Raw genomic sequence first — 20,272 nt, 5'->3', positions numbered from 1 at the left:
CTACTTCCACTGGGCTATTTAAAGCAGCTTTAGTATAGGCTAGTTGTCACATGACCTCCTGGATTAGGTTTAGGATGACCATCAGATGACCATTGTGGATAACGTCCGCCATCTTGTCTGCAGCCAGCTGGCCAGGTGAACTTGCAGCAGTTGGACCTATCTATTTGATCAATCACTTGTACAGTAGCAATATCAGTAGCCTACTACTACCATACAACTTGGCTTCTTCGGGCAGAATGCTCTGGACTGGGACTGCTGTGAACCAAGTAGACTAGCGTAATTCAAGCCATAAAGGTAAAACCTGAAATATAGCTAAGTCTATAGGCTATTGTTCCATAATGTCTGTCTTATTCCTAAGTAGGCTAAAATGTTATTGTAATTGTATTAACTTGTATTTCAGGTCCTCAGTTTTTAACAAAATGTTCCAACCCAATGAGCTTAAGCTTGGACCTGTTGAATGTTGCATGTCACGAAGTTTGCATGTGTACTCTTTAAATGACAAGTGGACGCACGGCCCCAAACACACTTTATAATATATGCGGCGTTGCCCATGGTGACGCGTCTCTATCCCGTTTAGTCCCGCCCACGCTTCTCGTCCGCGGCCTATCATTGGTTGACAGAAGTTACCCAGTGCCCGTGACAGGCTAGGCTAGCTGTCTGTCAGTTAGCTGGGTATATTAAGGTGATTGCATTATCGGATCAGATTTAACCTCTAGTACATTATAGTTAAGTAGACATAGTTTATGCTATTTGCAGCAACCATTAGCCAGCATTTTAGTTTATTAATTAGCTAAGCTAACGTCAACAGCAACCTTTTTGCTATTTTTTAACAGATCCTGGGTTTTCGAGGAACGAAAACAGAAGATTCAGAAATGTCTTCGGACGAAGACAGGGCCAAGGAGATTTTGAAGGGCTTCAAACTGTATCCTTTTCACTGTTGAGGTGGTGTGGTGATGCTATGTGATGTTTGGGCACATAGTAATATGCTAACGGTACGTGCTGTGTATTACCAGATAACGCCATCTGACAATAGCAAGATGTTAGTAACATCTTGTGATTGCTGTTTAGTTCAGTGGTATCCTAAGGTTAGCAACTGTAGCTAACACGTCAGTTTCATCGCTCGCTTGGTAACCCCAGCTGACTGCACAGCTGATGTTTGATTTCACGGAATAATATGTTCCTATAGTTAACGGACCTAGCTATTTAAACCTGGCTGCTAAATACGAGCAGCCCTGCCCTCTTGCTAAACTGCTGCATGGCTAACTGCTCAATGCGCTAAGTGTGGCATAAATACCATATACAGCAACAATGACATGCCGTGGAATAGATCATGTGCAATTTCACGCAGGGTGGTTGTCAGATACCAAACCAGTTGATCTTTGTCAAATTTATGTATTCTATTCGTACGGATTTTTACTAGCTTTGTGTAGCTTGTTTGCTTTATGATAGCCCCTTACAAATTTGAACCTTTCCACTCCACAACTAGTGTGTACCTATTGTGGGTGGAAGTGATACTAAACTTCATAAAACATCAGTGAATGTTAACGCTGCACTTTAAGTTCAAAACAGTGTATTTTTAAATGTGTTATCCCAAACCATTTTGCTTTATAGCCTACTACTTCAAAGTTCAGACAAGGCACACCGCTGTCAGTGTTGATGTTTGGTGTTTCTGTGTGTTTTCAATCGGTAGTCATTTAAATGACCTGAATCAGGCTAAGATTGTTCACATCCTTCAACACACACACACACACACACACACACACACACACACACACACACACACACACACACACACACACACACACACACACACACACACACACACACACACACACACACACACACACACACACACACACACACACACACACACAATATATAAACTATTTTTTATTTCACTTTTTTTTTGCTTTATCTTTTATTAAATGGTATACTTGCTTCCAGAAAACATGAGAAGAGAGATAATTGTGTTAGACCAGCGGATGCTTTACATCCAATGTCTTCATGTGGCAATGCAGGACTGAATTATCTCCTGTAATATTAATATTAATACTTCTAGATTAAGCATCAGAGAAGTATGCTACACTTACTTCAACAGAGGACAAGTACTGTCATCTCAGTGAAGACATGGCACATAATTCATTTATTTATTTCCTAGACTGTTAACCAAAATCCTTATGAAGTACATTAAGAAGTTAATATAGCAGTGTGTACATCAGCACAGCAAAGATAACAGACCATGCAGGCTTTTTTTTACCCTGTTGATCAGAGTTTTCATGGACAGAGCATAGAGATGCTCACAGTAACAGGAGCACCTGTTGTAGTCATGTATTGGTCTCACACTTCATAACCAAAAGGCTGGCTGAATTTATTGTCATTGTGTTATAAATCACAGCCAAAAATAATCATGATGTTGTATTCATTCTTTGGACAGTATATGGACAAGCATGCTTTTTTATACCAATCAAAAGGCCAGTGATTTTTTCTTTATTAGCGTGTAGCTATTTTGTAAGATGACCATGTGTAAAATTTTTCCTCACTTAAAATGGCAATGGAGATAAGTACTCAGAATGCTGTATTCAAATAGGACAGTATGCTTCTCTGACCACATCCTTCCAGTTTTGAGTCATTGATAGCAGTTGAATCATAGTCTTTTGGACAGACAGGGGATGGATTAAAACCTGGCAACAAAGCTCCTTTACCTTCACTTGGGGTTTGTTCCAAGAAGCAGGTTCACAGAGTTACCTAGACAACTCGGCTATGTATAACCTGGTGATGATGTATTTTACTACGAATAACTCTGTAAATCTTCTCGTCCAAACAGGCCTCAGATCTGGTTCCGAAAAGTAGTTTGATAATTGATTTGTCGCAATCAAATATGAGACACAGTTTAATAATACCGATTTAACAGAGCCCTCTAACGCCAGGCATTGCCCTGCAAAGGTGAGATGATGGCCAATTGAAATGTAGACGGATACAGTTTGTGTTGGTGATTAGATTTCTTTGTGTTCCTCATCTCAAATGCCTGTCTGAAGTGTGGGGAAGTTATTGTAATGAGAATTGACTAGTTGTGTTGTGCCAATGTTAGAAGCTGTCTGTACTCTGAGCCATTAAGGGGTTCTTTAAAAATAAATGCAGACTTATCAGTGACAGCACCTTCTCACATGGGGGCTCATTAACCTGTGTGTGTGTGTGTGTGTGTGTGTGTGTGTGTGTGTGTGTGTGTGTGTGTGTGTGTGTGTGTGTGCTGACAGATGTGTGCAGGCACCCTGGTGGTTTACACATACACAACCTGCAGCTGGCCCTGAGGAGCTTGTAGTAAAACCTTGTATGATGTTGTTGGAGCTCAAATCCATTGCAGGACAAGATTTGCTTTTCCTTCGTTTGAGAGGAAGTGGTTTGAGAAAGAACGGAGCAAAATGGGCGCACATAATCAGATTTGAACAGTAAGTGTGGGGGAAATGGAGTTTCCTTCCTAAAGTTGAACAAGTTGCATATTTCTTGTGTAGATGTCATTGTCATTATTCAACACTCTGCTCAGATGATGCATGTGCACCTTTTTTTTTTTTTTTACAGTGAGAAATGTTTAGAGATAAGAAATAGACATGTTGAAAGAGCATCAATGAGATGAAAAAATCCAGTGTATATACACAGCCTAGGCTCTGTAAACACTGACTCCCCCTTTTAATGCAGCTATAGAAAACATATCAATATTAAAGTTATTTTTGTATTATGATATGACCTACTACAATATGTCCTGTACCATCTCCAGAATCCTTTTTTAGAATTTATTTTCTCTACAACTGCTTGACCAGCTGAATTTGTGATGTATGACTCCCTGAATGCAACAGATCCCACCTGAAAGCTGGTTGTGTCATAATTGGGTCTTCTCACCGTAATGTATCAATTAGGAAGTCAGACTTCCAGAGCTTTAGAGGCGGTGTGTTTCGGGGAGGTTAATGGTGGTCTCGAGGTGGGATGAAGGGCTTCACAGATGGTGTGGAGTCCCGTGTGTGTGACACTAAGTAGTACCTGAGTGGGACAGGATGCTGAGGGGGGAATCTTCTAGAACAGAAGGCTGTGGGAAGATGCTTGCTTTACTGGTGTCCATCAGTCTGAAATTCAGAGAAAATTCTGCTTTCTAATTATTATTTTTTTTATGAGGTTGGGGTGTTCAACATTCAAACTCTGTTGAATTGTACTGATTTAATCAAAACAAACCAGCAACACACAGACCAGCGTAAACAAGGTTTAAAATAGTAATTCCCTAAATTAAGCATATTTTGCACAACAACTTCCTTCAAATTCCTTTCATGGCTATTGGATGTAAACTGATACATTAGTGCCCCCACAGACCTTTAGTAAACGGGGACCCAATGTGTGTTGAACTGATTGTGAAGAGTCAAAAGCATAAGAAGCTGTAGCGTAGAGTGGAATCACTGACGAGGTCCTTACAGGCTCTGTGATTGAAGGCTGTATTGTGTTCATAGTGAATGTGGAGGTCAGGAACAGCTGACCAGCTGACAGACTGATAGGACAGCTAGCAGCCAGCAGCATCAAACACGGGGCTTCTCCAGGTCCTTTCTCACTTACACACGTCTTTAGTTTATATATAGCATAGTATTTTTTTTTCAGTCAACTTTGGCTCAGTTTCAACCAATATTTGGTTTCTGAAGGGTGATATTAAATGCTTGATGTAATGCTTTTGGCCAATGATTGAAATCATGATTAAAACAATGGATGCCACCAGTCATGCTCACCAATTAAAGTAAGCCCGAAGCGACTGCGTTTATATGCCCACCACCAACAACTTACAATTTTATAAAATGTGTGAAAGCTCTTCATAATGAATAAGAAATACAGAGTAGCCTATATACTGTATATATAGAGAGAGAGAAACCGGGAAAAGGTTTTCACATTTTGCCACACAGATGTTGCTGTATTATAGGCCCCACTTTTGCAGAGCCATTTGTTTAGTATTAGCATTTTTATCATGAGCAGCATTTTATGAAAGTATTGGTTTGGGAGTTAACCTACGCTTTCCAGCACTAATCTCGCTGATCTATCCTTTCTCTGTTAATCTGTACAGAGGTTCTCACCCTGCTTACTTCTTCCATCCAAACTACTGTGAGCAGATTAGTTCTTGCATCCCTGCTTACCTGTCCTCTAGCCCTCTGTTACAACCGTTTGTTTATCCAGTCTATATTTAGTCCCTACTTTCTTAGGATAGCCCTGCCCTATCTGGGAATGTACAGTAAGCAGTTGTTTAAAATGCTGTGTCACAACATGTCCTATTGTTTCGTTTGAAGGTTGATATCTGATTAGAATCTTTACAACATTGTTAAAGGCAGATCTGTCTGTTATCTAGTGTTATTATTCCATGGATGAATTAGTTGTGTGTGTGTGTGTGTATTCTTTAGTTCAGTTGTTGTCCCTTGACCCTGTTCTGTCAGAAACTGGATGAACCTTCGAGATGCAGAAACGGGCAAAGTGCTTTGGCAGGGAACTGAGGACCTGTCTGTACCAGGAGTAGAACATGAAGGTACCTTCGCACACCAACATTTGACTCACAGACGCTATGTATCGCACATTCAATAAGTTGTAATGTAAGGTTGGCTTTAAATTTTTTGATAGTGCAGATAATGCTCATTTCTAGTTGTTGTTTTCTAGCATTAGGTGATGTAATCTTTCCAAAACAAATGTGAGGGTACACTAAGGCTACAAAGTCAACTAACAAACTAAATTGGTTGCTTATGGACAATGTGGTCTCTGTTGGTGACATTTTGCAACTAAAGACTAACCTGGTAGTCAGCACAATATGTTTTGGTTTATCTCACTGTCTCTGCAGCTCGTGTTCCAAAGAAGATCCTGAAGTGTAAAGCCGTGTCCAGAGAACTCAACTTTTCCTCCTCAGAAAAACTGGAGAAGTTCAGACTGGAGCAGAAAGTTTTCTTCAAAGGACAGTGTTTAGAAGGTAATCGGCTATAACACTAAACTGCTTCCAGGGACAAGAAGCTGAGGGTCAGTCAGTGATGATGGCTACTCTGTCAAGGTTTGAGCAATATTAGGAATTGAGTGGGTCCCGTCTTGTTTGTTTTTAATGGTAAATGGACTTGACTTATATAGCGCTTTTCTAGCCGATTTTCTCAGCCCCAAAGCGCTTTACATATCTTACCACATTCACCCATTCATATGCCGGTGGCAGTAGCTGCCATGCAAGGCGCTCTCTGAACCATCGGGAGCAATTTGGGGTTCAGTGTCTTGCCCAGGGACACTTCGACATGTGGCTGGTAGGCGGGGTATCGAACCTCCGACCCTGAACTCCAGAGGCAATCTTCCTACCCACTTCGCCACTGCCGATGAACACAGGCAATGCAGCGCACATTCCTGCAAACTATTCACACTATTTCACTGATCAAGCTGTGGCAGCAGAGACCTCCACAGCATCTCATGTGTATCCAGAATCATTTAAAGGGTTACATTGGTTGATCTCCAGTTAAAATTAAGAATTTTTATTTTTTTGTAATAGCACCATATAAGTTGACTGTATTGTTATTTTTATTAGAAAATAACAATACCAGGCCAACCGTATTAAATGGAATTAACCTTATTTTTACGGTCATATTTAACCTTTGAGTGACTTTGAGCTTCAAGGGGAAAAAAACATCAACAATCTGACAGTATTTCATATACTGTGCATTGATAGTGCTAGGTTTTCTTTTGCATTTTGTTATGTTACAGCCTTTTGCTAGAATCCTTTAATTTATTTTTCCCTCATCAATCTGCACTTGATACTAGTGCTAAACAATTCATCTATTTTAAAATCACGTTATGAAACAATGCAATTAGCGAATTGCAAAGTCTGCGATTAGGATCTATATTATGCATTACCTTTGCCCCAGAGTCTAATCTGTCATGTCAATGGTTTTATACATGACGTGCTCCTCATGCGACAGCCATGCTCACAAATCAGAGCTATTAAAGTGTTTATGTAGTTTTCACTCATTACGTTTTTATAAATGGAATATTATGCTTTGGCTCTGTTTGCTATGAGCTGGAGACATCAAACTTGGCACCAGGACTGGAAATTATGTGAAATAATTCACAAAATATTTGGTCCCATTATCTGACTCACATCTGCAACTCAGCTTTATAAAAAGCCTATTGGACAATGAAGGTCACCATGATGGATTTTTTTGCTCATTTGTATCATGTGAAAACAGTAATGTAACATCCACTTTTTGGGTTTTGACTGTGCCAACACCAGAAGTGAGTTATACAATGTGATCATAAATGAGCATGATCAGTTCAAAACCATGGCTGATATAAATAAAGACTTCTGCAAGGATAGATAGGGCTTAGCAGGATATCTGCCAAAAATCAAGTTGTCACACACCAAGTTAGGTTCTCATCCAATCATCATCACAAGACTGTCCTCACATCTCCACCTTGTGGAATAATATGGCAATTGCAATAAAAAAAGTTTTAACCAGAGTGTTTCTCTCAACTGTTTGCAAAACAAGAAAATATTGATTACATAATCACTTAAGTAGCCTACATAGATGCTACATTGAGACAATGCTTAAAACTCAGCTTTAACATTCACATGACTGTTCAGTTTCTCTTCCATGCACAATGGGAAAAAAAACAACAAAAAACAGATGTGAAGATGACCCTATTATTGCCTCTGTAAAGGACTGACAATCTCTAGCTAACTTTACAAAGTGCAGATTTGTGAACAGCCTCTGGTAGTCATTACTATACAAAATATAAAGAAGTGGGGACAAGTGGCAACCCTCTGGAGGAGTGCCCCATTTTAGACTAAATATGATTTCCTTTCACACGTTGTGAAAGCATCCACCAATGGACAACTGGGTTAGCTGTGATCTTCTGAGTTGTCGTTGGGCAATGCTGTACGGAGGTAGGGTTACAGAGGGACTTGGGGAGACCACACAGACATCCACACCAACACAACGTGTTAATGTTGGTGGTTTGAACCTGAAAGGGAAACCTATCTGAAACACTATTTTGTACACTAACAAACTGTATAAGCAGGGGTATTGAAATTATGATATTGTATGTTGATAAGGCAGCACTGACCTCTTGGTATGTCTGTGTCTCTCTGTCCAGAATGGTTCTTTGAGTTTGGTTTTGTAATCCCCAACTCCACCAACACGTGGCAGTCTCTGATAGAAGCGGCCCCAGAGTCCCAGATGATGCCAGCCAATGTTTTAACGTGAGTCTCCGCTTGGATGAGCTTAATTTTTTTTGCATATTCATGTTAGTTAAAGGTTATTTCTAATATATGTACATGTTAGAATGTAGCTGTTTAGTTCAGGTACAACAGTTCTAATTCATGGGAATGTCATACAATGTACTACATGTGTTTTTTTCGTGGCACTAATAGCAGGAAGACTGTTAGATGTTATACATCAGTTAATGTTGACATGTCTTTGTATTCCAGTGGTAATGTGATCATAGAGACCAAGTTCTTCGACGATGACCTCCACGTCAGTACCTCCAAGGTACGACTTTTCTACGTCTGACCTCCGACCCCCCCACCCATTCTACTTTCCAAAACGCTGACGTCCTGCCAAGGTCTATAAATTACAAAGGTTAGCTTCAACAGTAAACCGCTCATTGCCGTCTTGGGGATCGGTAAAGTCCGGTGAAATCCAGCTGTGGTCCTGCAGTCAGTGAAGTAAGCTTTTTATTTGGTTGTTCTCTTGTTTTTGTTCTCAACCGGAAAACACCTTTTCTAGACCTTGGGAGAAGAGGTCAGAAGAGGAAAGAGCGCCACGTTGTTTCCTCTGTTCCAAGATCATCACTTGCTGCATTCCCCCCCTACTGACTGTAACACAATACCACAAGAAAATCAAAAAAGAAATTACACAATTTGTGCTTGTCGAAAAATTCAGCCCACTTGCACTTCAAGGTTGCATTTACTCAGGAACAAAACACCAGACATTGTAACCTGTCTGAAACACTGCTCCCCATGTGTCGTCAACTTAATGACCAGCTGCTTGTCAGCGTCGGGGGAAGACGCACCTCTGTCTCTCCTGAGCTACGTTCAGTTGTTTCCTCTAGCTGTGTCCCATTTCAGAGGCAGTCCAAATATCCTGACAGTTTGTCATCACAGGTAAATAACGCCGTCCTGTTCAAAATGCTCAGTGAAATCAAGCCTCCTTTTGTATGCACGTGAAGAAAAAACACAAAAGGTGAATCGTTTTTAGTCCTCAATAGCCCACAATTATTTGCACTGGTATGTTATTTGCCTAATGTTAATGGTGGTCTCTGTGAGGCCAAGTGTAGGAACTGCTGGCGTATAGCTTTAGTCAACACACCTTAGCGGGCAGCAGCCTCTGAAATGGGACCCGGCTTCTACCGACTAACCCATTCCTGTTTTTCTGACGTGTATTAGTGTAGAGAAGTGGTTATTATTGTAGCGTGATGGAGGACCAAGCGCCTGGTTTTTATTAACTGGATTTCTTCTCATCTATTTGTTGTTTGGAATGAAAAACTGCACACTGTTGTTATGACACATGTTTGAAAAGCACTGTGTTTGAGGGACATTCGTCAGCAAGCGGAAGGGGGCTTTTGATACATTGATGTACTTGACTTTCTGAGGTATACTCACGTAAAATATTCAAATTCTATCTGCACTCATCAGGTGTGGACCGAGACATGCATCAAATTAATCACAGTAGTTCAGCTGTTTACATTTTTATCCCCTACACACTACTAGAACTGGCTCCACTAGACCCAGATGTTACCTGCTGCCTACAGTCTTTAACGTAGCTCTGCTCCGAACATCATGGCTAGAGTTTTTAATTTCTCAGTTCCCATCCAATTCACTGAATTGACATGACATTGTTTTTTTTTCTTCGTTTTTTTCTTCTTAGCTGCTAACTGAGCTGTGTAAAATAGACTTATGTTTTAATATGACAAGAGTTGTGGATTAAAGTCATCCAATGTTGTAATAACATGAAGTGTGTGTGTGCGTGTGGTCTTTATTGTGTTCATTTCAAATAAGGAACTTGTGTGGGTCGATTATGTTTGACAGTGACCTCTCAAAAACTTTTCGACATAATGACAGAAATGCATTGACATTGAGCACATATGGCTTTATTTTGAAGATCTGACATTTTGGAAAGACAAGGGGTTGGCTGCTCTGTCACATAATCATTGGTTTAGCATAGCCGCAGTATGAACCTACTGTAGTTCATCTAAACCAACATCTTAAGGAATTTAAATACTGTAATCAGAAAAATCTTTCTTAGCTTCCGCTGAATCTTGAAGGCTTATTTATTCTGTTAATGTTAACTGATCCCAGCACATAACCACACCTGGGGTAAAGCACAGACTGAATATCCGTTAGGAATAATCTAAATGGGTATCTCTGTTTGTCTTGAGAAAAGGATGGGATGTTGCCTTAAAAATTGTTGTTTTTTATTTTCTTTGCAATTTTGGAGTTACACGTGTTTCCTTAGTGATGGTGTAATTAAACTAACCCATTTTCAGTCTCTGACAATGTCCATCTCCTACCACCAGGCTTCTTATTTATAGCATTGTAGTTTATAAGCTTTAAATATCAAAAGTCTATGCTTTCAATCTGTGATGGAAATTAAGAGGTAAATATAGCTTATTATTTATTGCCTATACTGTACCTCTTCTGAACAACAATTCAGGGGTAAATAAATACTTGGTATAGTGAATAGTACCTACAGTAAATGTAACGGATTGCAGAATATACTGGTTAATTTGCAGATTAAGATTGTACAACACAAAAAGTGAAGATATAACTTTGCATAACTGTGTTAGGCAGCAAAAATTAGCTATAGATTTCTTTTCTTTTTAAGATAATTTTTTGCCATTTCAAGCTTTATTTGATAGTGTGGAGAGAAATACATGAACACAAGAGATATATTTTTATGATAATAAAGAAGGATTTAACTTTAGAGACTTTGAATAAAGGATTTGACCTTGGAACAGAGTATTTTGCAATAATGGTATTAGTACTCACTGAAAAGATCTAAGAATTTATTTTAGTTGTTTTGTATGCTAATGATAATTTAAATCAAATATAATGATCTGCACAACAATTAAATGCTCCTAACTCCATTATTAACTTGTGATCTTGAGAAACTCACTTGTTTTATTGTGATAGGCTAACAGGTATTCAAAAAATAACTGCAATGACCAAAACATATAATATTGCCATGTTTTGTCCATTAAAAAAATAGAATAAAGGTAGCCCATTTAAGATGTATGAGGGTTGATAATAAAGCCTTCCCTTGGTTTAATGTTTGTTCGAAATTGTATATATTTAGTACATACACAGAGGTAACCTACAATCATTTAAGTGGGATTGTTGATTTTTCTATTGGAAAAGCTGTACCCATACTTTTTATAATAGGTCTCTCAGACAGACTACATGTCCCAGTAGGCTTTGCGCTTGACGAGAAACGGAAGGGGTTATCACGACCTTGGTGTTTGACGTACAGCAGCATGGCGAACAAGGACCCTAATGTAAGTTTTTCAAATGCTAAATCATTGCACTGAACGAGTTTACTTTTGTACAGGGCTGAGGTTTGGTTCTGTGTGACATGTTTATCTACACGTAAAGAAGTGTATGGGCTGCCAATGAGTCAGCGTTAACTCTGCAAGCGGTTAGTAAAGAAAAACGTCGGTAGCCTACAAACCCTAGTCAGGTCAGTTAGCATGACGCATTAGCTGTCTACTGCCAAACCTTATAAAACAGCCTCGTTATTAGCAAGGACGTATTGTATGACCTGACCTGGACCTGACTTTACTGTGTATTGCTGTTAGCAGATTAGTTTATGTACTGATATAAACTGAATGGAGTTGGTCTCGTTTGTAGGCCTTGTATTGTTCATTCAAAACATATTCAGTGTCAGGTGAGTCCAGGGAAAGCGTGTAACATTCATATGTAAGCATAACCTGGACACACACCTTTTATACACAGTATAGTGTAAGGTTGTATTTTCAGTCAACGTGTAGCCTTATTTAACGAACAGAGAGTATTCGGTCTGTGTGTTCTTTCTGTTGGACTACGTAACAGAGAAGAACAAGATGACACTTCAATGATAGGGAAAATTCAATACATTTTTTATTCTTTACTTATTTTGACACACTCATGCACAAACAGGACCTATACACATGCATTTAATGTTTGGAGAGACGAAGAGAGATATCGAAATAGCACTCTGAGCAGTTAGAGGGATGGTACCTTGCTCAAGGGTCACCTCCACAGTGCCCAGGAGGTGAACTGGCACCTCTCCAGCTACCACGCCACACTCCCAAGACTGGTCCCATGCTGGACTTGAACTGGCAACCCACTAATTGTCTATCCAAGAGCTGTAGTACTGTTAAATGTTGCTCTTTTCAGAAGCTGACTGTACATTTTCAGATTCTAAAATTAAGATTCAATTGTTTATTTTTTCCAATAACCTCAATCAATTCATCCTTCATTTTATAAAATGGTATGGTTAACTCAAAATTCTTTCAAACACATGCCCGTGATTTTAATCTCACTGTCTTTTCCCCCCCTTCTGTGCTGCAGCGCTTAGTGCAGCACCTGAGGGATCTGGCAGGTCGAATGGCCTCCGGTGGCAAAGGAGCAGGATTAGGCCTGAAACTGTTGCTTGGAGCTGGTGCTTTGGCATATGGCGTTAAGGAAGCCACCTACACAGGTAAACAGCACACACTCGACCACAAGAAACCATTGACTACTGGCATGTAGAAGTCCTTGAGCTGGAGCCTTAACCTAGATTAAGGCCTGAAATATAGCGACGTAAAACACACAAGCTAGTGCACAACACATCTCAGAAAATACTGCAGATTATGAAAAATGTTGGATGACAAAGAAAAGAGAAACTGACTCGGTTTGGGCAGTCGCGGGCTTTATTTTTCATGATTTGTCACTTAATCTCTTATTGTGTGTGCGTGCAGTGGAGGGTGGTCAAAGAGCCATCATCTTCAACAGGGTTGGAGGGATGCAGATGGACACCATTCTTTCTGAAGGGCTGCATTTCAGGTAAGATCAGCAGATTTATTAAGTCACTTGCTTAGATAATGAATTGTCTGTTAACTTTAATGGCTTTAATACGTGTCACAAGTTGTCAATTGGTCATTTTTGATTGTTGGCCAACCTCTTACATGATATGAGCCCATCTGTCTGTGTTGTAGGATCCCATGGTTCCAGTACCCTATCATATATGATATCCGTGCTAAACCCAGGAAGATCTCCTCTTTGACGGGCAGCAAAGGTAAATAATCAGCGGACACACAAACACACAGTATCTTTTTTTTATTTACACGATTGTCTTTATGTACCTATTTGTAAAGTACTATATACCTAATATCTTCATACACACACCTGCAGAGCACAAAGTTAACTAGGGCTGTACTGAACTCAAATTTTCTGTCAAATTCACCACCATTATGAGCTGATTCTTTTAAGTTTTTGAGGGAGAAATAAACAACGACACAAAAACCGGCATTTTGTCTTGTGTTTAGATTTGTGTTTGTATTTCCTGCTTTTTTCCCGTTGTTGTCGTTAACGTTATCCCTGATATTGTGCTTGCAGATCTTCAGATGGTGAACATAGCGGTGCGCGTGTTGTCCAGGCCCCTAGCATCCAACTTGCCCATCATGTACCAACAGCTGGGGAAGGACTACGATGAGAGAGTCTTGCCTTCCATTGTCAATGAGGTCCTCAAGTCTGTGGTGGCAAAGTTTAACGCCTCGCAGCTCATCACACAGAGAGCACAGGTACGGCCCTCACTACAGTTTCTTTCTGTACACGGATGACAAAGGCCTTTTGATTTTCTTTTTTTTTGTATCCCCTCTTTATTTATTATATATTTTCTCTTGTTCAACTTATGTTAATAATTGACTTTTTCAGCACAGCCTGCAACAGTCCTTAAAATGGAGAAGCTTATAGAGTTATTTGAAAATTAAGACTCTTATCATGCATAAAACAAATTTAATATACAGCAATGCAGTATAATAAAACTCTCAAACATATCCTCAAGACTTGCCACAGAGTCTAGTCCATCCTTGCGTGATATTGCAGTCCAATGTTAAAGACTGTTGGGTCTGTGTTGTTGTCTAGGTGTCCCTGTTGGTGCGCAGGGAGCTGTTTGAGAGAGCCAAAGACTTCAACATCATTCTTGACGACGTGGCCATCACTGAGCTGAGCTTCAGCAGCCAGTACACTGCTGCTGTGGAGGCTAAACAAGTTGGTAAGGCTGGGTTTCTCATACATTTATTTTCCTGTTTAGCTTTAACTTAAACATCCCATTACCACAGCCCATACTCTGATATAACAGGGTCTTTGAGGTTACTACCATAAAGCAAACAGTTGTTGTCCGATTCAGCCCTACATTGTCAGCTGCTGCTGGTTAAGTACTTTGCTACAGCTTCTGCATTGGGTGCTACATTAAGCCGATGTTCACAGAAAGGTGCAGAAAATGTCAATAAAACGTTTATACATTGTAAAATGTAATGTATTATCCATTCCTTTTGAGATTTTTGAAAAAGTATTTGTTTACTGTTTTCATTAGTTAATAATAATGTGTGTATGTGTTTGTGTTTTTAGCCCAGCAGGAGGCCCAGAGAGCCCAGTTCTATGTGGAGAAAGCCTTACAGGATCAGAGACAGAAGATCATCCAGGCGGAGGGAGAGGCTGAAGCTGCCAAAATGGTAACTGACGGACTTAACTGGAAAAATAACCTGGTTCTCAGTGTAACAATAAAAAAATGTAGAGCTCAAACTCTTTTAGTTTTCTTTTAAGAGATCAACTGATGTAAAATAACAGCGCTGCCAGTTTCTGTGTTGAGCTGACCTTGAGTCAGTGAAACAAAACGGTTAGGACTTTAAAATAGCTTAAAAAAAATAATCAATGTGCATAGCATTATATCTCTGTTCATGTTGTATGAATGGCACTATTTTGATTTAATTCAAAATATGTGTTTGTGTGTTTTTTGTTGTTTTAGCTTGGTATTGCAGTGACTAAGAATCCCGGTTACCTGAAGCTGAGGCGAATCAGAGCAGCGCAGAACATTGCAAAGACGGTCAGTACTACTGAAAACCAAAATAATGATTAAAATAATAATTGACAGCACTTGACGCATGATTAATGGTGATTTACTTTGTATGCTTCCAGGTGGCAACGTCTCAGAACAGGGTTTACCTCAATTCTGACAGTTTGGTCCTGAATCTACAAGACAAGTCATCTTTTGACAAGTAGGTTTCTACACACAAACACACACCTTTCAGTGAGACCACTTTTATGATTATTTGCTCGCTCCTATGGACAAGATTTTATGTTCTGGTCAAGCACACTTAGTTGTAACTTGGGACACATAGCTGTTCTTAATGTGTAGAATAAAAACAGTAAATTATCCTGTTGTCTCTGGTAAGAAATGGTTTAAAATGACTGTGATTTATGATGATTATGCAGATTTTAAAATCTCCTGCGTCTGGAGAGCTGTGCTGGAGTTTGTGAGTAACCCTGGAGCAATTTTGGCATTCGTAGGAATGTACACTAACAAAACAACGTGGGCTATAAGAATATGTGTGCTGCAGTGATGTCAGTTCAATGTCGAATCAGCTCTTTAACTTGCGTAGTATACAAACAACGAGCGAACTAACCGGGGCGGACGATGACGGGCAGTTCAGGCTTAGTCAAACTCCAGCTAGTAGTATTTATTGCACAGTCCTTGGGGGAAAAAAAGCACGGGTTACAGGCTGGATATAAAAGCTTCTGTAAGGCCTAAATTTGCCCTGAAGACAGCCTCGGAACCGCATGTCTGTTAGCTTTCAAAACCAGTGTTGCCAGATCTCGCTAAAGAAACAAGCAACCAATGAACTTGTTACGAGTGGTGCACATGGAGGAGCTGCGATGCATCAACTCAAGGTGTAACTAACCCTGCTGCAGCATTTGGACTTAGTCTGACTTTGACTCCATCCCAATGTATTTATAGATTGTCATTTTCTCTCTGTATACTTCAATGCCGATGCCGTATTAAGTGTTTTGTTTATATCAAGCCCTGGCTGAAGTGGATGGTGTGTGCTGGCATGAGCTTTTGTCAATTAGACACAAATGGTTATGATGAATTGTGTTTGGCTCATAGTGACTTTCCTCCTGGATGTGTGTGGGTCCGTTTTTTATTATTATTTAGTTTTTTTGGTCTTTTGTGTATTGATTTGAAGGTTTTGTTTATTTCCTTTTAAAACCTGTTTAATAAAAATAATTGAAAGAAAAAAAGAAACCAGCCCTATTAAAAGAGACCAAGCAACCTTATTTTGGGCTTTCGGGAAGAAATATATCCTGGACCATTTATTTAACAATTGCAAATTGCCTATATACATCCATGTTATAAACGTATAGACTGTAAAAGTGGAAAACATTACATTCTTAATTTTAAAATCATTCATAATTGTCTTAAAAATAAATACTTAAACTTCCAATATCATATTCATTGCAGCAAAGAGAGAAATACTTGGCCTCCCTTGTTTGGTTTGTAAAGTATTTTAAAAAATCAATTAAAAGTAGGCTTATTTGTAGGGGTATATCTTTTTTTTTCTTGATTGTATTCATACCCCTCACTTTTGGTTTTATGTTTCTAATCTATTTTAGTGTATGTAGCCCCTCGACAAATGTCTGTATGTTTCTAAAGTGCCTTCAAAATAACACTAGAAAATAACCTCTGACGCACGTAATGTGTTTGAATAACACATCCAAACCAACAGCTTAGATAGAGGTCATTCAAATTTTATATAATGCATGGGCAGCAGGCTTAAATAAGCTACTGCACTTAGCATTACCAAAGCATTAAGACGCTGCGTTGGCTCTTTAACAGGGGACAGGGAGGAGGAGAGGGGAGCTCCTTGGTGAAGTATGCATGTCTGTTGGTGACGTATGCATGGAACAAATACGTTGGCATGAACTAGATCAGCCAATAGAAAAATTCCAATGCAGTAGCCGGGTTACAAACTGTAGAGGGCAGTCACTATGCTTGTTAAGTTACTCCAATGTAAGACCATGTACAGAATGTTGACAGACAGTGCTGGTTAATGATGTGTGTTGTTGTTTTACAGCATGTCACTGGACTATCAGAAGTGATGAAGAGTTCCTGAGGAGAGGCAGTAGAGCTGTCCCTGTCTTGTCATCAACTACATCTGAACAGTCTGGGCTTGGTTCGTGGCTTAGCGAATCAACACATGACTGACCATGTGAATGTGGACACCAGAAAATTATGATTTACTTTTGTTTTTGTTATGTTTTTTTTTTTACCTTTCTCATTTGGGAGTGGTCTATATAATTTTAAATAAAGTTTTGTCAATTAATTATTTTTGTAGACTTGTTCAACTCAACTCAATGAAGAAATCCGTGATCGGTCAGATAGTACAAAGTCAACACACCGAACAGATAGGCGCATATCCAATTGATTTTCATGTGAATGCTTAGTCATGGAAGCGCTTTTTGTCACAGCAACAATCACAGCAACAATAATTCAAAATATCAGTTTCTCTTGTCAGGAGGGCCGATAGTTCTCATGTCCAAAATGTCACTCGAGGCATGAGACTTCTGTGCAGCGCTGTCCACAATGGTCATGCTAAATGACAGATTTCCCTGCTGCACTCTCTCCTACAATTGCAGCAAACTTGATAATATGGTGTTGGCAGTCTGTTAATAAACTTTTATTATATGTACACTTTCTCATGTCTTTTTTTTTTTTATATATTATACTAGTAGGTTTTTTTTCAATTGAACTTAAAACACCCAATTATGAATGAATAGCCCAACTCGTAGAATTGGTAGCTAACCTCCCCGACTCTTCCAGTATATCTGCCATGGAAATGTGTAAACCTCCGCATTACTGATCATAGGATCCTGCTGGATTTCACTTCCAGGAGGCCCAGAGTTTGAATGGGGAATTGTAGAGAAAGAACATATAGGACGTTTCATAAGAACACATCGCAAAAGGTTCTGTCATGAACCTTTGGTCCCCCAATTAATTTTTGGATGAAAACAAATGCTTCAAGAATAGAAAACGTCTTCTTAAACAAGGACATTGTCAAGGAAACAGTAATTGATGACATTAGCAATAACAGAAAGAACCTCACATTTCTGAGGGGTTAGTGTGGTTTACTAAAACAGTGTTCTTATTTTCTTTCTACAGATTTGTCAATTACTGCTAATTGAGCTGTTTTTCTCATTGATTTTGATGGATGGATTCTTAACCATGATGCAACCATATATCTTTGTATAACTTTCTACAATGCACCAATTAAAGTGGATAACTAAGCCTACACAGAGTAGTAAACCTTGTTGAAGCAGGACCAGGTGCCTCCACTAGAGGGAAGTAAAACACAACTCTTTATATTCCAAATGAAGCCTTGTTTCTCTCTGTTCACACCAGAAAGTAATATGGAAGATATGCACACTTAGGTGGTGCTGAAGGTTTGGTCATGTAAACTACAGCACTCTTGGTTTCAGACAGTAATTTTTGCACCATCCACACATGTCTCTTGACTTTTGTAGAGGCTATATCTCTTTGGAAAGTAATTTATACTCCACGAAAGCAGGATTATATCAAATTTGAAAAATTCAACACAGTTTATATGGTACCTTCCTCCATTTTAGACTCTTTGGGACTCCATCCCCTCTAGGAACAGTATCAAGCCGTTGGTCAAAGACGTTATTTTAGATGCTAAAGTTCACCAAAGTTAAACACTATGAAAATGCTTGGTACAGGGGGGAGGGGAGAGGGGGTTGGGGGTTGTGTTGTATGTGTTTACTTATTCTGTTTGATTTTTTTGTCCATATGTAAAAAAAAAAACATAAAACCACTAAAATAAAAGTTTCAAAAAAAAATGCTTGGTACAAATTGAGGGTCTGTGCTGCTGTCATAATTTAAGAATAGAATGCCTGTCTCACTGTGTTATATGATTGTTCAATGTTTAGGCTATTCACTGCTTTTATGAACCACTCTCTGAACGGCTGCCTTTGACTGACTGTAACAGGATGTCCAGATAGACTATTCTGATTGGCTTAGGGAGATATAGGGATGTATTTCACAGGATAAAGGACACTGGTCAGTAAAACCACATTTTACTTTAGAAAGGCTGTGGAACCGTCTGCAGCTTTGTTGACCTCCTCATTTAAAGATAAGCAGAGGTTTATAGCTAAGGGCTGTGTGAGGACTTCTTGGTAAGGCTCTCACCCATTAGCCCTTACAGAAGCCTAATGAGAACAATATTGCTAATTATATATTATCTGTTTGCTGTCAGTTGAATTGATAGTTCGGCTGCATGCAATATGTAATTTTGCAGTCATATAAACGCTTCCACCACCAACAACTTTAAAATAAGTATAAAGTGAATATGTCTAACAGCATCACCACACAAAGGACTTTGATTTGCAAAACCAAATTTTAAAAGCCTCCAATTATAGCTTTAGTCTATTGCCAAATGTGAATTTACATCCACTAAATCTGTTGAGGCATGAGTGGTATAAATATAAATGCTTCTGACACTCACTGTACATCATCACAGCACAGAATCTGGAGCAATAGTGAAGGTCACTCAATACTGACTCTGTGTGTGTGTGTGTGTGTGTGTGTGTGTGTGTGTGTGTGTGTGTGTGTGTGTGTGTGTGTGTGTGTGTGTGTGTGTGAGAGAGAGAGAGAGAGAGAGAGAGAGAGAGAGAGAGAGAGAGAGGCGATAGAGAGATAACAAGAACAAAAAAATAAGCCATTCTACACCCATATTCTATACTATACCATATATACTACGCACTTATTACCAAAGCATACTTAACCAACTTACAGTAGTAAATTATACAAAACATGCAAAGTCAGAAATCCATGAAACTCGGCTCTGGGATGTCACAGACATGTATAACCTTAACAAAAACACATTCAAATATTTCACCTAAAATTCTGTTCTTATTTCTATGTTTTCCTAAATCTTTGCTGGAGCTGTTAAACCACCATCCACAAATAAATAGCAATACCAAATGGGTGACAAACACATGAATTCACTGACACAATAATGTATGAAGCCATGCAAATCAACACAAAAGACACACATAGTGCTATGCAGGCTGCAGCAGGTTTCTCTTGTGGGCTTCACAATCAAAGCATGACATGTTGAGACGTGCAAAAAGAACCTCTCTAACGCTTTCTCCCTATACATCTCATGGCATGAGTCACTCAGCGCAGCTTCAAACACCAGCTAC

The 20,272-nt window shown here is 39.3% G+C and overlaps 2 protein-coding genes across 2 annotated transcripts; both read left to right on the top strand.

Annotated features, from left to right (window-relative positions):
• The first annotated feature begins 683 nt into the window (after positions 1 to 683).
• pde6d (phosphodiesterase 6D, cGMP-specific, rod, delta) lies at positions 684 to 9,961 on the top strand. Its single transcript, XM_080031993.1, has 5 exons — positions 684 to 922; positions 5,454 to 5,542; positions 5,849 to 5,974; positions 8,131 to 8,236; positions 8,465 to 9,961. Exons 1-5 carry the CDS (start codon positions 873 to 875, stop codon positions 8,544 to 8,546), a joined length of 453 nt encoding a protein of 150 aa, XP_079888119.1. The 5' UTR covers positions 684 to 872; the 3' UTR covers positions 8,547 to 9,961.
• Positions 9,962 to 11,473: 1,512 nt separating this feature from the next.
• phb2b (prohibitin 2b) lies at positions 11,474 to 17,742 on the top strand. Its single transcript, XM_080032694.1, has 10 exons — positions 11,474 to 11,529; positions 12,584 to 12,713; positions 12,973 to 13,057; positions 13,210 to 13,289; positions 13,610 to 13,794; positions 14,138 to 14,267; positions 14,624 to 14,727; positions 15,021 to 15,098; positions 15,191 to 15,270; positions 17,128 to 17,742. The coding sequence occupies exons 1-10, from the start codon at positions 11,509 to 11,511 to the stop codon at positions 17,150 to 17,152; spliced, it is 918 nt and encodes a 305-aa protein (XP_079888820.1). The 5' UTR covers positions 11,474 to 11,508; the 3' UTR covers positions 17,153 to 17,742.
• Positions 17,743 to 20,272: the final 2,530 nt, after the last annotated feature.

Source organism: Ammodytes marinus, assembly GCF_949987685.1.
Source record: "Ammodytes marinus genome assembly, chromosome: 8".
NCBI lineage: Eukaryota > Metazoa > Chordata > Actinopteri > Uranoscopiformes > Ammodytidae > Ammodytes > Ammodytes marinus.
This window is presented reverse-complemented; position numbering and strand designations above follow the sequence as displayed.

Excerpts from the sequence above, each read along its gene's own strand:
- pde6d (XM_080031993.1), top strand. The coding sequence starts at position 873 with ATGTCTTCGGACGAAGACAGGGCCAAGGAGATTTTGAAGGGCTTCAAA. Across the intron at positions 923-5,453 it reads ATTTTGAAGGGCTTCAAACT|AAACTGGATGAACCTTCGAG; the intron begins GTATCCTTTTCA and ends CTGTTCTGTCAG. Across the intron at positions 8,237-8,464 it reads ATGCCAGCCAATGTTTTAAC|TGGTAATGTGATCATAGAGA; the intron begins GTGAGTCTCCGC and ends TTTGTATTCCAG.
- phb2b (XM_080032694.1), top strand. The coding sequence starts at position 11,509 with ATGGCGAACAAGGACCCTAAT. Across the intron at positions 11,530-12,583 it reads TGGCGAACAAGGACCCTAAT|CGCTTAGTGCAGCACCTGAG; the intron begins GTAAGTTTTTCA and ends TCTGTGCTGCAG. Across the intron at positions 15,271-17,127 it reads GACAAGTCATCTTTTGACAA|CATGTCACTGGACTATCAGA; the intron begins GTAGGTTTCTAC and ends GTTGTTTTACAG.